Raw genomic sequence first — 21,147 nt, forward strand, 5'->3', positions numbered from 1 at the left:
GCGACAGTACAACCCAAACACCACTTCGCGAATTTTCATAGTTTATTATTTCATTGGTATAATATTAAAGAAGATTTGATAGTAGATATATTTGATCAGAAATTGACATTGGAACCCTCAAGATTATTCATTATTTAAAGCTGAAATCATGTCTGTGAGTATACTAGAATGTATTCTACTGATCGGGGGAGAGACCAATAATACTAACTTACATATAGCTAAACGTTATAAATCCTAAACCATTCATTAAAGAATTAGTAGGAACAAGAGTTATTATAAAATTAAAATTTAATAATACAAGTTATAAAGGTATATTAAATTCAAGTGACAATTATTTCAATATAAGTCTTAGTGAACCTGAAGAGATTGTTGATGGTGTATCTACTTCATTAGGAAATGATTTGTTTATTAGATGTAATAATGTTTTATATATACAACAATTGAAAGAGTAAAGTGGTTGGCTTAAGTATAGTATATGATTAATATTTTAATAGATGTTTGGTTTTTTGGTGCTAGATAACAGCGTAGTCTTTTGTTTATTAAGTAAACTACACTTTCATTCACATTAGTGTATATATAAAATAAAATAAACAATTACAGAATATGATTAAATCATGGGATTATATAAATATGTTCTAAAAAAGGTTAATAATAAAAGATTTTGGTACCCATGATTCTTTATATGATTTTAAATTTTCTTTTTTGCTTTTTTTTTTTGAATTTTTATCTTCCCTTTTAAATTCTTTTAACTTCTTTTTTTGTTCTAAAATGCTAAAATATTGATTTCTTTTATGTTTATGGTTATGTATATAGATATATATATATGGTTTTTATGTTCATGACGTTCTTATCTCAAACTGATGAGGATTATATGTTATTATTTGGATTATAATTCATCAGCATATGGTAATTTATTAACATCACCAACGGCAACATAGTTGAATTTACCTAATTTGAAATCTTTAACTTTAGAAACATCAAAAGTTAATGGTTCTAAAGCAGTATCATTAGCTAAAGCTAATTCAGCAGTAGTTAATTTATTAGCAGTTGAAATATCTGTTGATTTTTTTAAAGTTTTAACAACAGTTTTAATTTTTTCTGAAATTGATGAAGCTTCACCATTAATAAATAAAGTGAATAAACCTGATTGATTATATTTATTAAATTTAACTTCTGAAATAATTGAAGAAAGTTCACTTAATGGAGAAGTTAAATAATTTGATAAAACTTCATAAGTTGCAAAATCAGCAGTTTTAACTGGAATAGCAATACCAACAGTTGATGAACCAACAGATCTTAATCTTGATTCAACACCTTCAAAAGTTTTTGGAGCTTTTGTTGATAATAATGATGAACCTTCTGGTAATTTTGATAAAGTTGAATCTCTAAAGAAACCTTCTAAATCTTTTTGATTAATACCTTTACCATGTAATTCAATATTATTTCTTGTATAAACTTTATTAGCATATTCTTTAACATCTTGTAAAGAAATTTTAGAAACACCATCATATAATAATGGATTACCTAAATCACCTCTATAAGTAATTGAATGTAATAATTCATTAGCTTTGAAAGTTGGATTAGCTAAAGCTAATGATAAATCATATTTAGCAGCTGGTAAAACAGTTTCTGGGAATTCATATTCTTTAAATGAAGATTTATACAAGACATCACCAATTGCATTAACAAAATATGGTAAACTTTCCTTCAAGAAATTAGCACTTAAATAAATACCATCTCTTGTAACTGTTGATTTAAATTCACCACCTAATAATTCAGATTCTCTAGTTAATCTCAAAGCTGATCTATTTCTTGTATTTTGGAAATTAAATCTTGATAATAAATGAGCTAAACCATCTTTATCTTGGTAACGAGAACCACCATTAACTTTAACAGTTAAAGATGAAATTTTACCAGATTCATGATCAGCAGCTTGGATTTTTGTGGCATAACCTCTGGTAGAGGTTGGAATTGATCTAGCCAATCTTCTTGAAAGCATTTTGGAATGATGAAGATAATGATATTTATGAATTTAATCAATGTCTAGTAATCAATTTTGTTTTAATGTATTTTGATTTGAATGCCTTTTTTTTTTCTTCAAAGATTTAAAATTGCAACGCCGTGATTGGGCGAGGTCGGAAGTTACCCAAAAGGGGAAGCTCATGGTCATGTGATAATAGTAGAGAGAACCGAGGGTAATTTTTAAATTTGTTTATTTACTTCTCAAAAAGTTTTAATGATTTCTAATTTATTTCATAGTTTTAGGTGATATTATTGGAGACAATTGAACTAAGATGTCTGGTGCTGATGATGGGACTAGCAATATTGCAAAAAAGGAATTGAGAAGAATACGCATCAAAAACCTAATTACTACAACAAAAGACCCTGTTAAAAACTTGTCATTTGATATGATTAAAAAAGCATATTATAAAGATGATCTTGATGATTTTAATAGAATTGATGATGTCAATAAACAATATGTTGTCGACGTTTTCCGTATATTCAATTTATTTCAACTTTCAGAAGATGAAAAAGATGCTGGATTTTCAGGAAATTTAAATTTACCATATAATAAAAGTATTTTCCATAATATACCATGGTTCACCATGACAATGACAAGACCTGAAATTATAATTAATCCAGTATTAGATCCACACAACAAATTCATTTGTCATGTAATTGATTCAATTTTCAAGGATGAAAATGATAGGAAATCAATGTATGATGAGAAAATTATTAAAGAGCTTATGAATCCTTCACAGAGATTGAATACAAGTAAATTGATGCAGGATAACAGAGATATCGTTATTACAAACTCCCAAGAGATCCCCATTGATGAAATCTCTATGATTTGTAATGGTGTTATACGAAAAATTGAGTTATTTGGAGAAAAGAATGTTTTTAAAACTGATTTCCTTATGACATGGCTTTGGGATTACAGGTATTATGGAAATGAAAATGATAAATTTAATGATATAAAAAACGAAATTATAGAAAAGACAATAAATAATGAAAAATTCAATAGTATGGATTTAGATTCGAAAATGGCAAGGTTTTATCAAATCATCATGGATTCAAGAGTAAACCCAATCAATGAGTATAAAGATATAACTTTAAAAATCATTCATTCTATTGAGAATATAAATAGAGCAATGTCAGTATTCTATCCCTCTCTTAGAATTCATGAGGATGAATTAATCAAAAGATACACGTCAAGCAGATCCAATAACAATGAATCCAATAAAATTGAACAAAATGAATCATTAATCACTAGTGATACAAATTCAAATTACAACAGGTCAATAATGCATATTCCAATACATATTAGTTCATTAAATAACGGTTCAAGGCATTCATTAGTGGTGTTTGAATCTAAGAGGTTTAAAAAATTAAAAGAAATTTTCAAAGAATTTATAGGAAATTCAGTAGAAAATCAAGTCAACTCTGATAACTATGAACATAAACTTATAAGAAATATGATAAAGGAACTAATTACATATATGAATGAAACTGGATGTAATATAGGAATTTTAACAAATTTATCAAGTATAATTATTTTAGAACTGAATGTGAAGAAATCTAAAGTTTTTGAGATTAATGAACAAAAAGTATTAGATTTGAATATAAGATATAAAATTATGGGTTATGAAGATCAATTACTTACTATAAATTGGGCAATTATCTATACAATTATAAGAGCTGGTAATATTTTGGAGGATGACTTGAATTATTTAAATGATAAAAATCAAAAGAAAAATAAGTTTGATCATTTATTTAAACGTACAATTACTGAAAAATTAGATAATGAAAGTGTTCATTACTTAGCAAATTGTTCAGAAAAATATGATTATGTTTCTGAATGTTTTAGCTTAAAGATCTCTGAAATTTTCCCTGACGGTATAAATAAAACAAATGCTTTACAAAGAGGAGATGAATTCCATAGTCAAGTATTTAAAATACCATATAAAAATGTTAAAGATGGGTTAGGTTATGAAATTGATGGGGTTTCATTAAATGATGAATTGATTTTAAAAATTTATCAAATAGATTTATTAGATTTTAATAAGTTTGAGGACAAACAAATATTTAAACATTTTCAAAGAGAAGTTGAAGGTTTGAAAATCATTGGGAATCATAATGAAAATTGTTCAGATGAGTCCAAAGTTATTAATTGTCCCAAAATTTACAAGAGTTTTATTATAAATCTAACAAATTCAAGAACCTGTTTATCAGAGATACATGGGTATGCTGTTTTAATGGAAAGAATCCAGGGAAGGAAAGTTTATTCAGATGAATTTAAATCAAATTCACGTATTGAGAGAGAATTAGATAGACAGCTTAAAATTCTAGACAGTTTAAAAATTTATCATAATGATATAGCAACAAGGAATTTGATATATAGAAAAGTTGATGAAAAACTCTTTATTATAGATTGGGGGTTATCTGAGATTGTATAAATGATATCTAATATTATATTATATATTTATAGCATGCAGTTGATCAATTATATAGTTTTCAAAGCTAACTAAAATCATAAGTAAATCCCCGATGAATTGCTCATATGATTAATTGATTGACTCTCAATTTCCTTCTCTTGAAAATTCTGGAGAGTCCATTCGCTATAAAGATATTCCAGTGATTTAGAAGATAAAAGTTCCCAATCCTATAAATTCGCCACTTATTTATGAATTCATCAATTCCAAAGAGAAACAATATACATTTTAAATTCCTTCACTATGTGGAGTCTGGAACACAATTCGCGGGTTATGTCAGCTTTTCTCATCGCGTTTTCCATCAAAATCATTTGACACGTAAACAATGAACATTCAAAGACATAAATAGTATAAGAGCAACAAGTAATCACACCAAAGCTTATATCTCACAATGGCTATTGAATCTACTGTTGTCGTCCCAGCATACCATGAAAAGTTAAACATCAAACCTTTAACTACAAGATTATTTGCAGCTTTAGGTCCAGCTGAATCTAAAAAAACTGAATTAATCTTCGTTGATGATAATTCAAATGATGGTTCTGTTGAAGAAGTTGAAGCTTTACAAAAACAAGGTTATAACGTTAGAATCATTGTTAGAACTACTGAAAGAGGTTTAAGTTCTGCTGTCTTGAGAGGGTTTGAAGAAGGTAAAGGTGAATATTTATTATGTATGGATGCTGATTTACAACATCCTCCAGAAACTGTTCCTGAATTCTTGGAAAATTTAAGAAAACATCCATTTTCAATTGGTACTAGATATGCTGCAGGTGTTGGTATTGATAAAGATTGGCCATTATATCGTCGTGTTATTTCTTCAGGTGCAAGAATTTTAGCAAGACCTTTAACAACAGCTTCAGATCCAATGTCTGGATTTTTTGGTGTTCAAAAAAAATATTTAAAACAAGGTGGTGAAAATATTAATACCCAGGGTTTTAAAATTGCTTTAGAATTATTAGCTAAATTACCATTACCAAAAAATGAACCAATTGGTGAAGTTCCTTATTCATTTGGTGTTAGAACTGAAGGTGAATCAAAATTATCAAGTAAAGTTATGATTCAATATCTAGATCAATTAAAAGAATTATATATTTATAACTTTGGGTTAGGTCCAATCTTATTATTCTTTTTGTTGATTGTTATTGTTGGTTTATATATTTTATCACAATTGTTTTAAATAATGTGTTTTAGTCACTAATTAATGAATAACCCATATTCTTTTAAGGAAAAAAAGAGATACGATATGTAATAAAAGGAGAAAACAACTAATCAGACTATGAACTAGTACCTACCTTGCTACGTTCTTATTGGCAGGTAAGCCCTATTCTTTCAGTTGATGATGTTTGATTGTTGGCTCGTATATTTTTTTTCCAATTCGCGCATTAAAAACTGTGGTGTAAATAACGCAATTTGAACGGCGAGATGTGTCAATAAATTATGACTATTAATGCAGCAGAAACTGTTGAAAAAAAAAATTATTCACGTATAAACTTTGAAGATCTTTTGATGAGTTGAAGATAACGTTAAGCCGTAAAAATGTTCCAAGATCTTTTGAGATATAAAAAGTGGGAAGGGTCCTGCTTTTTTTTTTATCAAACCCTGGTGTTCTATTGTTTTATACCCATTGATTAATATCACCAAAGGTTGAAAAATGAGTTTATTAACACCTTTTAAAAGACTTAAATGGGGGTTCATACCTGTTGAAAGACACGTTGAGGATGATCTCCATACTGAATTACAAGAAACAGATTCAGCTAAAGATTCCAAGATTTCAAAAGATCCAATTGATACTACAGAAGCTTTAATTCATAATGATGAAGAAGATGGTGAAACACAATTAGAATATAGAGATGAAGCAAATAGACCATGGTGGAAATTTTTTGATGAATATGAATATAGACAAAATAAAGCTAAAAGATCAAAACATAAATGGTATAAATGGTTTAATGAATCTGATACACCAGCTGAACGTAAATTAATTATAAAATTAGATATTACATTAACTTTTTATTTAATGATGCAATATTGGGTTAAATATTTGGATCAAACAAATTTAAATAATGCTTATGTTTCTGGTATGAAAGAAGACTTGGGGTTTAAGGGGAACGATTTAGTTAATACTCAGGCAATGTTTACCGTTGGATCTATAGTTTTCCAAATTCCATTCATGTATGCTCTTTATAAATTACCAATGAATTATATTTTACCAGCTTTAGATATTTTATGGTCAATTTTCACTTTGGCTTCATATAGAGTGGAAACAGTTGCTCAAATAAAAGTTATGAGATTTTTTGTTGGATTATTTGAATCAGGTGCTTATGTTAGTGGACAATTTTTATTTGCAAGTTTTTATACATCAGATGAAATTGTTCGTAGATCAACAATTTTTTATATTGGTCAATATTTAGGTGTTGCAACTAGTGGATTACTCCAGGGGAAATTATTTAGTTCATTCCATATGATTCATGGATTAGAAGGTTGGAGATGGATGTTTATTTTCGATGCTGTTATTAGTTTTGCTGTGGGGATTATTGGATTTTATTCATTACCTGGTACACCAGAACATTGTTATTCTATATGGTTAACAGATGATGAAGTTAAATTATCAAGATCAAGAATGAATAAAAATAATACATCAGGTACAATTGATTATTCCAAGAAATTTTTCGATAAATCAATTTGGAAACAAATTTTAACATCATGGCAAGTTTATGCATTAAGTTTATGGAATATTTTCTTATGGAATAATAATAATGGTACCTCGGGGGCTTATTTATTATGGTTAAAATCATTAGGTAGATTTTCTATTCCAAAAGTTAATCAATTATCAGCAGTATCACCTGCCGTGGGGATTATTTGGTTATTATTAACAGGATGTTATGCAGATTTATTTCATTCACGTTGGCAAGCTATTTTCATTTCACAAATTTTCAATTTTATAGGGAATGTTATATTAGCAAGTTGGAATGTACCAGAACCTGCTAAATGGTTTGCATGGATGTTACAATATACGGGTTGGGCAGCTGCACCAACTTGTTATTCATGGGCTGGTGATATTTTGAGAAGAGATTTACAAAAAAGATCAATTGTTATGGTTATTATTAATATCCTTGCACAAACATTTAGTGCCTGGATCTCAGTTATCGTGTGGGCTACAAGTGAACAACCAAGATTCCTCAAGGGTTATTCATGGACTGCAGCAGCTGCTTTTTCATTAGTTGTATGGACATTTGTTATATTATATTTTTATAAAAAAGATGAAAGAAAATTTGCTAAAGAGAATGGGATTATTTTGTATAATTCCAAGACTGGTGAGAATTATCCATTACCTGATAAACAGGCGTGAGGGAATAGAAAACAATATAGGTCTCAGTGTACTTGTTGTTGATTTGAAAATTAATAGACGGTTAATAAAAACAAATTATTATAATATACAGTAATATTCAATTTAGATCTCATCATAAATTAATAATGCCTATTAAATTTCCCGAGAATCATGTCAATATCATCATGAGTTTATATACCATTGAATATTCGCGACTGAAATGCGCTCCACAAATGTGCAAAATCGCGGGAAGCAGCAGCGCACAGCAATCTTTAAATAACAAACCAAATAAAACAAACGAAATATCCTCAACAAAAAGAAAAAACTTCAATTGGAATCTAAAATTTAGTGAAAGCATTGGAAAGGTATCTTTAGCACAGGGCGCTTGTTTTATTATTAGCTTTCACAATGACTTCTTTAATCCTTAAAGTTGACGAAGAAGGTCAAAACAAGGAGCAAGGTGTCGTGGTGTTTCCTGACTTGCCATTGCCTAAGGGATACAAAGATGGTGATGCTATATTCAATTTGAAACTAGTTATGCCAGCGGCTGCTCCAATTTCAAGAAATGGGATTGTATGGATCAATGTTCCTGAAGATGCTCAAACTACTTTTGATAGATCCAAGTATTATAAAAAGACTATTCCAAATACATTTACTAGGGATAATGAATTAGAATTCAAGATTTTCTATCCAGGTTCTTATAGTTATTATATTTCATATAGAGATGATTCAAATTTATTGAAAACTACAAGAAAGTTCTATTTCGTTGTTCCACCAAAACTTCAATTGAATGGTAAACATCTTCCTCTCAATTCATTAGCTTTAGAATCTATTGTTTCTAAATGGTTAGGTCCTCATTCAAATTGGGATAACATATTTGATGAAGTTTCTCAAAAGGGTTATAATCTGGTTCATTTCACTCCTTTACAACAACGTGGTGAATCTGATTCTCCATATTCAATCTATGATCAATTAACATTTGATCCTAAATTATTCCCAAATCAAAATGATGTTGAAGATTTAGTTGAGAAAATTCATAAGAAGAATAATTTATTATCAATTACTGATGTTGTCTTCAATCATACTGCTAATAATTCTGAATGGTTAAGAGATCATCCTGAAGCTGGTTATAACAAGGAAACTGCTCCACATTTAACTTCTGCTATTGAACTTGATGGGAAATTGATTGAATTTAGTGATAACTTAACCAAACTTGGTTATCCAACTGTTTTGAATTCAACTTCTGATTTATTGAAAATTATGGATGGTATTAAGACTCATGTTATTGGTGAATTGAAACTTTGGGAATTTTATGTAGTTGATGTTATTGAATCTTTAAAAGATTTACAAAAAACTTGGGAAACAAATCAAGGAAATTTAACTAAAATTGATATCCCTGAAGATGTTCGTAATAATATTGAAAAATTATCAAGTTTTGTTGCTGAGAATACAATCTCATTCAAATTAGGTTATCGTTATGATAATAAAGTTGATCCATTGAAATTTGCCAATATTTTATATTCACTCAATAGTTCAACATCTATAAACTTTAATGATGTTAAAGATCAAGCTCAAAAAATTCTTGATGGTATTAATTTACCAAGATATAAAGAATATGATAATGATGTTGGTGATATCTTGGAACAATTATTCAATAGAATTAAATATTTACGTATTGATGATCATGGACCAAAATTAGGTGAAATTACCAAAGAAAGTCCATTATCTGAACCTTATTTCACAAGATTTAAAGCTAAAGATGGTAAAGAATACCAATTGGCAAATAATGGTTGGATTTGGAATGGTAATCCATTAGTTGATTTTGCATCTGATAAATCTAAAAGTTATTTGGTTCGTGAAGTTATTATTTGGGGTGATTGTGTTAAATTACGTTATGGTTCAGGTCCAAAAGATTCACCATATTTATGGAAAAGAATTGAAGATTATGTTGAATTATCTGCTAAAATTTTCGATGGGTTTAGAATTGATAATTGTCATTCAACTCCATTACATGTTGGTGAACATTTCTTAGATTTTGCAAGACGTATTAATCCTCATTTATATGTTGTTGGTGAATTGTTTACAGGTTCTGAAGATATGGATAATTTATTTGTTGAAAGATTAGGTATTACTTCATTAATTCGTGAAGCTATGCAAGCGTGGTCTGTTGATGAATTATCAAGATTAGTTTATAGACATGCAGGTTTACCAATTGGTTCTTTCCAACCTTTACCTTTAGATGATTTTGCATATCCATCTTCAAATGATCCAGTTTCTAATAGTTTATCCGAGATTCAAATTCCAAAAATTTTAAGACCTTCAAGAACTCATGCACTTTTCATGGATTGTACACATGATAATGAAACTCCATTTGATAAAAGAACTGTGGAAGATACTTTACCAAATGCCGCTCTGGTTGCATTTTGTGCTACTGGTGTTGGTTCCGTTTTCGGTTATGATGAATGTTATCCACATTTATTAGATGTTGTTAATGAAACAAGAAATTATACTTTTGGTAAAGGTATTGGTGAAGTTAAATCAAAACTTTATAAAATTAGAAAAGAATTATCAGAATCTACTCAAATTGAAGAAGATCATGAAATGCATGTTCATCATGAAGGTCAATATATTACATTACAAAGAGTTAATGCTAAGACTGGTAAAGGTTGGTTTTTAATTGCTAGAACTAAATTTAATCAATCAGATGATCAATGGTTAGCACCAGTTGTTTTGAAAGGAACTAAAGCTTCACATGAATTTTCTTATGCATTAGAAAAAATTGGTGATCCAACTGAATCAAAAGAAGAAATCACATCAGTCCCAGTTCATATTAAAAAATTAGAATCTCCAAAAATTGAATATAAAAATGGTGATTCTGAAATTAGTTTACCAGATTATTTCCCTCAAGGTTCAATCATTGTCTTAAAAGCTGATATTGAAAGTGTTAGTGAAGAATTAGATCAATATGTTAGAAATGGTGCATTAGAAGCTTCATCAGATTTAGATCTTTATGATTTAAATGCATTATTATACAAATGTGATGCTGAAGAAAGAGATGCAAGTTCTGGTGCTGAAGGTGTTTATGATTTACCAAATCATGGTCCTTTAGTTTATGCTGGGTTACAAGGTTGGATTTCTGTTTTGAGAGATGTTATTCAAAATAATGATTTAGCACATCCAATTGCAGATCATTTAAGATCAGGTCTTTGGGCTTTAGATTATATTACTAATAGACTAGAAAAATTTAAACAAGATAGTAAAGGAATTGATAAATTTTCTGAATGGTTGAAAACAAGATTAGATAGTATTAAATCAGTTCCATTTTTCTTAGTTCCTCGTTATTTTGCCTTAGTTGTTGGTGTTGGTTATGAAGCTTTAAGATATAGAGCTTTACAACAATTTGTACCAGAAATTCAAAATGGTAATTTATTTTTACAAAGATTGGCATTAACTTCAATTCAAATGGTTGGTAAAAATAAATCAACATCATTAGCACCTTTTAAACAAGTTCCATCATTAGCTGCTGGTTTACCACATTTTAGTGTTGATTATATGAGATGTTGGGGTAGAGATGTTTTCATTTCTGTTCGTGGGTTATTATTAACTACAGGTAGATATGAAGATGCTAAGAATCATATTTTAAATTCAGCTGCAACTTTAAAACATGGATTAATTCCAAATTTAATTGATGCTGGTAGAAATCCTCGTTATAATGCTCGTGATGCTGCATGGTTTTTCTTACAAAATATTCAAGATTATGTTCATCTTGTACCAAATGGGTCCGAAATTTTAAAAGATAAAGTTAAAAGAAGATTCCCATTAGATGATCGTTATATTACATATGATGATCCAGAAGCTTTCAGTTATGAAACTTCAATTGAAGATGTAATTTATGAAATTTTATCACGTCATGCAAAAGGTATTGAATATCGTGAAGCTAATGCAGGTCCAAATTTAGATAGACAAATGACTGATGAAGGTTTTAATGTTAAAGTTTATGTTGATTGGGAAACTGGGTTAATTCATGGTGGTTCACAAAGTAATTGTGGTACATGGATGGACAAAATGGGTGAAAGTGAAAAAGCTCATAATAAAGGTGTTCCAGGTACACCAAGAGATGGTGCAGCTGTTGAGATTAATGGATTATTGAAAAGTACATTAAGATTTGTTCTTGAATTACAAGATAAAGGTTTATTCCAATATAAATCAACCAAAAGATCAATTGGTGATGAAATTACTTTTAAAGATTGGAATCAATTATTACAAGATAATTTTGAGAAAAAATTTTATGTTCCATTAGATCCAAAAGATGATGTTCATTTTGATATTGATGCTTCAATTGTTAATAGAAGAGGTATTTATAAAGATCTTTATAAGACTGGTAAACCTTATGAAGATTATCAATTAAGAGCAAATTTCCCAATTGCATTAACTGTTGCACCTGAATTATTTACATTGGAAAGAGCTATTGGTGCTTTAGATTTAGCGGATAAAGTTATTAGAGGACCTTTAGGTATTAGAACTTTAGATCCATCAGATTATAATTATAGACCAGATTATATTAATTCTGATGATTCAGAAGATTTTGCCACTTCAAAAGGTAGAAATTATCATCAAGGACCTGAATGGGTTTGGAATTATGGTTATTTCTTAAGGGCATTTCATTATTTCCATTATAAACAAGAATCTTTACAAAAGGGTAAAAATGAACCATCATCAAGATTAAATTATTTACTTTCTGAAAGACTTGTTGAACATAAGAAACATATTAGACAAACACCATGGGCTGGGTTACCTGAATTAACCAATAGAGATGGTTCTTATTGTCATGATTCTTCGCCAACTCAAGCTTGGAGTACATCTTGTTTATTGGATGTTTATCAAGATTTGTGGAGTCAAAATTTTACAGCATGATTGCTATACTTTTATTAATTCAATTCTTTTTTTAACTTTTATTTTACAACAAAATTGTCCTTCAGTTCTTGCTATTATATATACTAAAAATTACTATAGATTTTATATACAAATACATAATTTCTGTTTGCTGATGAATTTGATATAAGTGTACTTTATTCACTGGTGTCTGGATGTCTCATTTCTTATCAGTGTGCGCGACCATCGCGAATCACTTTACATATATAATAGCTTTGTTTGATCACCAATTCTTCCTACCAATTATCCCACACAAATTACAATCCACATTCTTAATTTAACTAAATTGGCCCCTAAAAATCAATCCCTTAATTAACAAATCACCAGTGTCTTCTAATTTGATTCAATAGCTGACAGATCACATAGATGGACTTTCCCGTGGCTGGTATATGTCGTCGAATAAGAGGGATAAGCTCAGCCAGGTGATTCAGAATTTCTTTCTGAAGGCGGCTAATGTCATCACCCAGGCTCGTTCACCCATGGAATTGGATAACATCAACACAGTGGGCTCTAGTAAACTGAACAAGTGGTTTAATTTGGACATCTATGATGGTTCCAGAGAGGAGATTAAACAATGGAAGGCGTTGAATGGGAAATCTACACCACCAATTGTTATTGAAACTTATTTGGATTTGAGAGACTTGAATTTAAATCAATCGTTGATATTAAAAGATGATGAAGATAATACATGGAATATCAATACTAAGAAAAATGAAATTGTATTGGAAAGATGGCTGATTGAAATGGATAGATCAGTTGCTGATGATGAAAATGTTGAATTACCATTGCTTTATAAGAAATTGATTGTTACATTTAGATATCTTTATACAATATCTAAATTATTACCAACTTATAAATTACTCAAAAGATTACTGAAGATAAAACTGACCAAAACACCATTGAAAGTATCAACTAGGATTCTGGATGGTAATAGACCTATAGTGTCAAAGGGAAGAGTTGGATTATCTAAACCAATAATAAATAATATAGAGGATCATTTAGTACAGAAAACTATAACACCAATATCAACAACTGTGGGAACTTTGAAAATATCAGTATCATATAGGAAACATACAGATTTCCAATTAATTGATAATGAAGAAACTTTATCAAATCATTTTTTAAACATTGATAAGACTACTAAATCAACTTCAGCACCTATTAAAAGAGCTTTCAAGACAGGCACAGTTTCACCACCAAGTACATCACCTTTAGGAAGAAACAATTCAAATGCCTCATTGGTTCAAGCTCTGAGAACTCAACGAACTGGTTCAAATGCATCACCTTCAGCTACAGGAACTTCATTTCCTAAATCTATAACATCATCGGTTGGTTCGGTTTATGGTATACCTGTTCCAAATTCAAATGATTTGAGTTCAAGTGCAAGCGGTAGTACACCAAAATATTCATCTTCATTTGGTAGAATAACGCGTCGTTCAAGTATAAGAAGGTCATCAAGTGTTGAAAGAGGTACACCATCAAGTATAGATCGAACACCATCAGTTTTAAGAAATCCGTCAACAAGTGGAGGTGTTACTGCTACTGGTACAGTACCAGATGATGATATAAATGATTTTGTTAAATTACTTGATAATAAACCAGACTTAAGATTAAAATATTCACCAAATATTTATGATTCATTAGGAAAATTTCAATCAATGAAGACTAAAAATGAAATTCTGAGTGATAGTATGACTGCTAGTGTTTTTTCAAAATCAACTTCACCTCCGCCATTACCACCAAATTCATATAATACAGGTAGAAATGTTTCAATATCACCAAAATCAACATCAAATTATTTACCTGCAATACCTTCAAGATTATTAGAAAATAATAGTAGTCAAGATTCATTAGGTTTAAGAGAAGTTAGAAGTAATTCAACAAATATTTCCAGAATTGGTTCAAGTTCACCTGGTTCAATATTACGTGGTAGATCAAATAAAAGTTTTAGTATTGGTCCATCAAATCCAACAATTGCTGCAACTGCTACTCATGCTAAAATGCATAAAATTTCAAGTAATTCAGTTGATTCTATAACTGGTGTTGTTAAAAAAGCTGCTTCTGGTGAAGGTACTACTACATCTAAAGATAATACTGAAAATAATGATGAAGATGATGATCTGTTATTTACAATGAGTGATATGAATTTACCGAAATGAAATATAACTCCATCTACTCATGTGCTATATCAAAAGAACGTTTTATATTTATTTTACATCTATAAACAATAAAAAAAACTTTTAAACCAAACAATTAACAAACAAAAAAATAATCAAATCAAAACTCCATATTTATACAACACAGTTTAATCTATAAAACATAAACATTTTTTACCAATCCTTTCAAAAAATTCATTATTCATATAATTTCCCAGATATTTATCATTATACATATATATTACAATCCATACAACAAGTTTCACCCCATGACTGATCAGTTATCCACCACTTGTTCTTGTTATTGTTATTGTTGTTCTTGTTCTTGTTCCTTGCCATCATTTATCGCATTCAAAACTTTAATATAACGTTCTTTTTGCTTTTCATGCCAAATTAAATGTCTTTGTAAATCATAATCTTTTTTAAACATCCTGGAACATGATTTAATTGTACAAGAAATTGTCTTTTCAGGTTTTGCCACAGTACCTAATAATAAATCTACTGATGAATTTTTACCTGAAATGAAATTTTGTATTTTAGCAGAACTTGCTAATGGGGATTGAACTCGCTCTGGAGGAGTTATTGGATCATTAATTTCATCTTTAAATAAATTTTTCAAACCTGCAGGTATGAATTGATGATCATTAATACAATGATTAAATAATTCATCTTTTTTCAAAAAATCCAAGGGACATTCTGTACATTTCCAACGTTTTATTGAAGTTTCAGAATCATGAATCATCATATGCATTCTTAAACCTTCTTCACCAACACAACCTTTCCCACAAATATTACATGATAATTTTGGATGATCAGTTTTAACATGAAGTTGTAAAGCAGACCAAGTTTTAAAATTGTTGAAACATCCAGGGAAAGTACATTGATAAGCTGGTGATGCACCATGATGTTTTTCCATATGATTTGCTAATCTATAAGGTCTAGGGAAAGTTTTATCACATTCTTTACATGTTAAAGTTTTCAAATGAATTGATTGAATATGATGTCTTAATTGTTGATGTTTATAAAAAGATTCTTCACAACCTTCATGATCACATTTAAAAGATTTTGTATGAGTAATTTCATGACGTTTTAAATGTTGTTGAGTATTAACACCTTTACCACAAGTTGAACATTTAAATGGTTTTTCTTGAGAATGTGATAATAAATGTGCTTTTAAATGAGAATCTCTAAAGAAAGCACGATCACATAATTCACATTGGAAAGGTCTTGCATCTGAATGAACTCTTTGATGTTGTGTTAATAGACTAGGTCTAGAATATACTTTTTCACATCCTTCATAATCACAATGATAAATTTTTGGTCTTGAACTTGAAGATGAAGATCTTGAAGAGAATACTGATGATATTGAAGTTGTAGAAGTTACCGAGTCGCTTCTTCCTCGCCTCACTGGTTCTGTATTTGAGCACATTTTAATAACCACTCTTTTCTCACCAAAACCAAACTAAAACCAAACTAGAAACCAAGTAAAACCAACCAAACAATAACGAAACAATAACAACTTTTTCAATACTTTTGTTTATTAAAATTCCAAAAGTTTATATGTCAAAACTTTTTTTTTTCCAGAATTCGCGAAGAAAGAAAAAAAAACTGATTACGTAACAAATTTTGAAAGTTTTCATCAAAAAAATTAAAGCGTATTAAATGAATTACAAAACAATTGAAAGTGAACATCAACGACTAAAAAGAATTTGAACAAGATGTCTGATTACGGTGAAGATGCGTATGTTTTGAAAAGATAGATTTTATGGACTTCAGGAACTAACATTTTATCATAGTTTCAACGATGGTGGTAACGAAAACTTTGAAGATTTCGAACAAGAATACAACTCTGATTATGAAGATATACAGCCACAACAAGAAGAAGTTGCTGAAGATGGAAGAACTATAGTTAACGGTGGTACTGGTGCTGATGATTTCCAACATGAACAAGCTAGAAGAAAAACCACTAGAGAATTAGCTATTAAAAAGGAAGATAGAACTACAACCCCATATATGACTAAATATGAAAGAGCAAGAATCTTAGGTACAAGAGCTTTACAAATATCTATGAATGCACCTGTATTAGTTGATTTGGAAGGTGAAACTGATCCTTTACAAATTGCTATTAAAGAATTATCTCAAAATAAAATCCCATTGGTGATTAGAAGATATCTACCTGATGGAAGTTATGAAGATTGGGGTTGTGATGAATTAATTGTTGATATTGATGTTTGATTGTAAAATAAAAAGTGATACTTCTGTAAAACTACATAAATAGATTAGAAGCAAAAAAAAATAAGTAATTTAATGTATATTTAGCTTGATACAAAATTTAAGAAATTTGTACCCATAAATATTGTTTCGCCATTCATAGTTTCAGATTTAAATTTATTTAAAATTGGTTCAAAATCTGTTTGTTTCATACCTATAGCGCTTAAATTATCTCCCAGCTCTTTAGAATTAATCTCTGAATCAGTGGAAAATACTTGTAAAGCTTTCAGTATTTCATTTTTATTTGGTACATCTTTTAAATCTTGTGATATTATTGATAAAAATTTTGAAAAATTCATTTCTTCATCTTTATTTCCCAGCAAATTATTTATTTCTTCATCTGATAGTTCTTTAGCTATTGTTTGTTTCAATTGTTTTAGATCGTCTTCCGTTATAATACCATCTGTATCATGATCTATTATATCAAAAGCATCTCTTAATTTCGTTATTTGTTCTGGAGGAATGCTAGATATATCAGTTTTCACTTCTGATTTTGGAATTGATTCGTTTGTAGTGGTATTTGATTTATTCTGCTTCTTTTTAGCACACATTATTAGTTGTTTTCAATGAGTTTTTAATTGTTTTGTTATCAAATAGTTGGTTAAAATGGGTTTGAAAGATATTTGATTTCTAAATTTTCTACTTATTCGTTTGTTTACCTTTTTACGGATTAGGTAATTCCGAGAAGTGTATAAGTAAAAAATCAATTATACCGGATTTAATTACAATTAAAAAGAGTATTAATAAGAAATATTTAAATAAATATACAAAACTTTTGTTAAATAGCTTGATGATTTTTTTATAAACGTTAATTATATCTTTCCCTCAAAAAAATTTGAAAACTTCCCAAATTGAAACGAGTCTATTAATCTTAACAACAGATTCTAATTCACGATCTTGAACTTGTTTCAATTGTGTCAATTCACTAGCTAATAATAACTCAGATTCTTTTCCCTTAACATCTTCTCTATTGGCCTTAGCTAATAATGAAGCATTTTCTTGTTTTAAAAAATCAATTTTTTCAAATAATTGACCAATATTCCAACAAATATTATTCTTTAAGAAATTAAAACTATGTTTTTCATTAAAACGAAACAAAAAAACAGATTTAGATGCTGCTCTATCTGCTGATTTCGGTATTTCTTGAATTTGTAAACTATTATATTTAACTAATAATGAAGTTAATGAACGTGCATCTTTTTCTTTTAATAATGCAACTGAATTAATTAATTTTTCAGAAACTAATCTATTATCACGAACACATCTTAAAATTCTTGAACATGGTGGTCCTAATGTTGATGATAATACTGCATCATAAACAGCCTTATGTAAAATTGATGATAATTCTGGGAATGGAACATAATATAATCCATTTGATGCTTTTTTCAAAAATGGAATAACTGATGTTGATAAGATTTTTAAATGTTGTTCCACAATTGTAATTGTCGAGGTACCAATATCAAATTCATCATCTTCATCATCGTTATTACCATTATTATGACTATCACCATTACCATTGGTAGCTGCGAATCCATCTTCTAATTTTATACGCTTACCACCACCTCTTGGTTCTGAATCTGAATTTTTTCTCTTTGGTGGTGGACCATTTAAAACTGTATTTTTCAAATCTAAATCTTTTGGTAAAAATTTTAATACATCTCTTGCATTAAATGTACAAGATGTTTTAGGTTCATAACTTTTAGGATCTTCAAATTCTTCATTTGATAATTCAATTTGATGTAATGGATTCTTAACTGATGGTGAATTTTTTTCAGTTGCAAGTAATGAACATTCATAAATTATTGAAGTAATATTACCAACTCTATGAGCACAAAATTTTGAAAGTTGTACACTTCTCTTATGTTTTAAAAATCTCTCTATATTGAAAGATAAACTAATTGTTGGATTAATCTTTGTTAAGGATGTAGTTTTATCTTTAATATGTAAATTTTCAGGTTCATGTTCTAATAATTTTAAAAATTCAAGTTTTGCCACAGCTTTTGCCTCAGATTTTCTTTTCAATTCTGATAATGTTGAAGTTTTGGGAATTTTTTGATATGCTTTTTTATAAGTTGTTAACCAAAGATCTAAAATGGGGCTAAAATTATATTTTGTTATTGGAATTAAAAATTTATCAGAAACTAATGTAGCAAAATTTTTTTCTAAATTATAGATAGCTTCTTTATCATTTGATCCAAATGATGATATATATTCACTAATTGTTAAATTTCCTAAACTTAAGAAATTTGTAATGATTTGTGTTAATGAATCATTATGATAAAGTTTATCAACATATGCAATGATTTCACCAGAATATAATAATTGTAAAGCACCACTTTCTTTAAAATAATAATGTGTTGTTGGTGTTCTACTTGAAACATCATTCCAAATAGAAACACAGTTCAATTGAATCAAACTAACCAATGTCTTCTTAACAACTGAAACTGGTAATTTAGCTTTTTTACTAATTTCTTTAGATGTTAATCTACCATAACTGATTAAAATTGATGAGATGAAAGCAGCTCTTTTCCCCAAATAAGACTCTATCAACTCCGTATAAAGATACGACTCGGAACTTTGAGTCTTTGATGGCTCTGTTATAGCCATTTTAATGTAATTATTGAATTAAATAGTTGATAAAATTATCGTTTTCAATATTTGTTTTGTATTTTAATATAAATTTTATTAAAAAATCGCATCAATATTTTCAAGGCCGCTCGCAAAAAAAAAAAAAAAATTTCAGCATAGTGTTTAATGAACCGGTTGTAAATGGCAGACATATACCGATTTTTGACACTTTTTGAGAATTTACTGAGGCAAAAAAGACAATTAATTATTTTCATGAATAAGAGGTTTCGTTGAGAGAGATATTATTAAGTTCTAAATATCAATTTTAGTAAAAATTACGATTCAAAAGGAGCCAATTTGAGCCAATTTGAACTGATTTAATAAGCATCATAGACATATATCCAGCTATATAATTAAAATAAACTCATTTCTTTTCCTCCCAAGAAGGCACTTTTTTCCAATGTTCAAAACCAATATCAGTTCCCCAATCTTCTTGGATAAATCTTTTAGGTTCATCAATACCAATTTGATCCAATGCTGCAATTTCTTCTTTAGTTAATTGAGCTAAATGTATTAATTGATTAACTCTTTCTGCAGTGGAAGTTCTTGGAACAACACTTCTACCACTCATAATATGATATGAAGTTAAGATCTCATTTGGTGAAACATCATATTTTTGAGCTAATTCTTCAACTTTTGGTTCTTTTAATAATGGTGCACCTTGAGCACCAAATGGTGAAAATGCTTCAATTTTAACACCTTTAGCTTCAAAATATTCAACTAATTTCTTTTGTGGGATTCTTGGATGTAATTCAATTTGATTTAAAACTGGTAAAACTCCAACTTCTTCAATTAAACGATCCAATTGTTTTTCAGTATAATTTGAAACACCAATACTTTTAACATGATTTGTAGTATCTCTTAATCTTAAAATTTGTTTATAAGTTTCTAAATAATCTCCCTTTTCATCAAATTTGATAGCTCCATTTTCATCAAATGGTTTCTTTGGTAATCCATCTTCATCAGTCTTGAAACAAACTGGCCAATGTTGATAAAGTAAATCAACATAATCAACACCTAAATCTTTTAAAGTTTGTTTCAAAGATTGTTCAGCTCTATCCCATAATGCAGGCCAAACTTTTGAAGTAATAAATAAATCTTTTCTTTGAACTTCTCCATTATCAAATAATTCTTTTAATGCTTGACCAATATATGGTTCACTTCCATAATACCAAGCAGTATCAATATGACGAATACCTGCACGAACAGCAGCTTTAACAGCATCAATTAAACGTTGATGATCTTCTGGTGGTGTAGCTGAGCCTAAACCAAGTGCTGGAATTTTATTTCCATCATTTAGTTCAATTGTACGATTTGTTGCTAATGCTTTGTTTGACATTGTTAA

At 29.0% G+C, this 21,147-nt stretch overlaps 11 protein-coding genes across 11 annotated transcripts; 6 read left to right on the top strand and 5 right to left on the bottom strand.

The window, feature by feature from the left end:
* Positions 1–886: 886 nt before the first annotated feature.
* On the bottom strand, positions 887–1,999 carry QCR2 (ubiquinol--cytochrome-c reductase subunit 2; the record flags this gene model as incomplete). Its single annotated transcript, XM_011274385.1, has 1 exon — positions 887–1,999. One exon carries the CDS (start codon positions 1,997–1,999, stop codon positions 887–889), a length of 1,113 nt encoding a protein of 370 aa, XP_011272687.1.
* Positions 2,000–2,294: 295 nt separating this feature from the next.
* BN7_5049 (uncharacterized protein) lies at positions 2,295–4,457 on the top strand (the record flags this gene model as incomplete). The annotated part of the gene is made up of 1 exon (XM_011274386.1): positions 2,295–4,457. One exon carries the CDS (start codon positions 2,295–2,297, stop codon positions 4,455–4,457), a length of 2,163 nt encoding a protein of 720 aa, XP_011272688.1.
* A 427-nt stretch (positions 4,458–4,884) lies between these two features.
* DPM1 (dolichyl-phosphate beta-D-mannosyltransferase) lies at positions 4,885–5,667 on the top strand (the record flags this gene model as incomplete). Its single annotated transcript, XM_011274387.1, has 1 exon — positions 4,885–5,667. The coding sequence occupies one exon, from the start codon at positions 4,885–4,887 to the stop codon at positions 5,665–5,667; it is 783 nt and encodes a 260-aa protein (XP_011272689.1).
* Positions 5,668–6,141: 474 nt separating this feature from the next.
* SEO1 (putative permease SEO1) lies at positions 6,142–7,836 on the top strand (the record flags this gene model as incomplete). Its single annotated transcript, XM_011274388.1, has 1 exon — positions 6,142–7,836. One exon carries the CDS (start codon positions 6,142–6,144, stop codon positions 7,834–7,836), a length of 1,695 nt encoding a protein of 564 aa, XP_011272690.1.
* Positions 7,837–8,223: 387 nt separating this feature from the next.
* GDB1 (bifunctional 4-alpha-glucanotransferase/amylo-alpha-1,6-glucosidase) lies at positions 8,224–12,729 on the top strand (the record flags this gene model as incomplete). Its single annotated transcript, XM_011274389.1, has 1 exon — positions 8,224–12,729. One exon carries the CDS (start codon positions 8,224–8,226, stop codon positions 12,727–12,729), a length of 4,506 nt encoding a protein of 1,501 aa, XP_011272691.1.
* Positions 12,730–13,136: 407 nt separating this feature from the next.
* On the top strand, positions 13,137–14,906 carry ATG13 (serine/threonine protein kinase regulatory subunit ATG13; the record flags this gene model as incomplete). Its single annotated transcript, XM_011274390.1, has 1 exon — positions 13,137–14,906. One exon carries the CDS (start codon positions 13,137–13,139, stop codon positions 14,904–14,906), a length of 1,770 nt encoding a protein of 589 aa, XP_011272692.1.
* Positions 14,907–15,210: 304 nt separating this feature from the next.
* On the bottom strand, positions 15,211–16,332 carry PZF1 (Pzf1p; the record flags this gene model as incomplete). Its single annotated transcript, XM_011274391.1, has 1 exon — positions 15,211–16,332. The coding sequence occupies one exon, from the start codon at positions 16,330–16,332 to the stop codon at positions 15,211–15,213; it is 1,122 nt and encodes a 373-aa protein (XP_011272693.1).
* A 289-nt stretch (positions 16,333–16,621) lies between these two features.
* RPO26 (DNA-directed RNA polymerase core subunit RPO26) lies at positions 16,622–17,138 on the top strand (the record flags this gene model as incomplete). Its single annotated transcript, XM_011274392.1, has 2 exons — positions 16,622–16,634; positions 16,732–17,138. The coding sequence occupies 2 exons, from the start codon at positions 16,622–16,624 to the stop codon at positions 17,136–17,138; spliced, it is 420 nt and encodes a 139-aa protein (XP_011272694.1).
* Positions 17,139–17,218: 80 nt separating this feature from the next.
* MLC2 (Mlc2p) lies at positions 17,219–17,725 on the bottom strand (the record flags this gene model as incomplete). Its single annotated transcript, XM_011274393.1, has 1 exon — positions 17,219–17,725. The coding sequence occupies one exon, from the start codon at positions 17,723–17,725 to the stop codon at positions 17,219–17,221; it is 507 nt and encodes a 168-aa protein (XP_011272695.1).
* Positions 17,726–17,999: 274 nt separating this feature from the next.
* RPC82 (DNA-directed RNA polymerase III subunit C82) lies at positions 18,000–19,781 on the bottom strand (the record flags this gene model as incomplete). Its single annotated transcript, XM_011274394.1, has 1 exon — positions 18,000–19,781. One exon carries the CDS (start codon positions 19,779–19,781, stop codon positions 18,000–18,002), a length of 1,782 nt encoding a protein of 593 aa, XP_011272696.1.
* A 385-nt stretch (positions 19,782–20,166) lies between these two features.
* Positions 20,167–21,141, bottom strand: BN7_5058 (Aldo-keto reductase family 1 member; the record flags this gene model as incomplete). Its single annotated transcript, XM_011274395.1, has 1 exon — positions 20,167–21,141. One exon carries the CDS (start codon positions 21,139–21,141, stop codon positions 20,167–20,169), a length of 975 nt encoding a protein of 324 aa, XP_011272697.1.
* Positions 21,142–21,147: the final 6 nt, after the last annotated feature.

This window comes from Wickerhamomyces ciferrii, contig 00197 (assembly GCF_000313485.1).
Source record: "Wickerhamomyces ciferrii WGS project CAIF00000000 data, strain NRRL Y-1031 F-60-10, contig 00197, whole genome shotgun sequence".
Lineage (NCBI taxonomy): Eukaryota > Fungi > Ascomycota > Saccharomycetes > Phaffomycetales > Wickerhamomycetaceae > Hansenula > Hansenula ciferrii.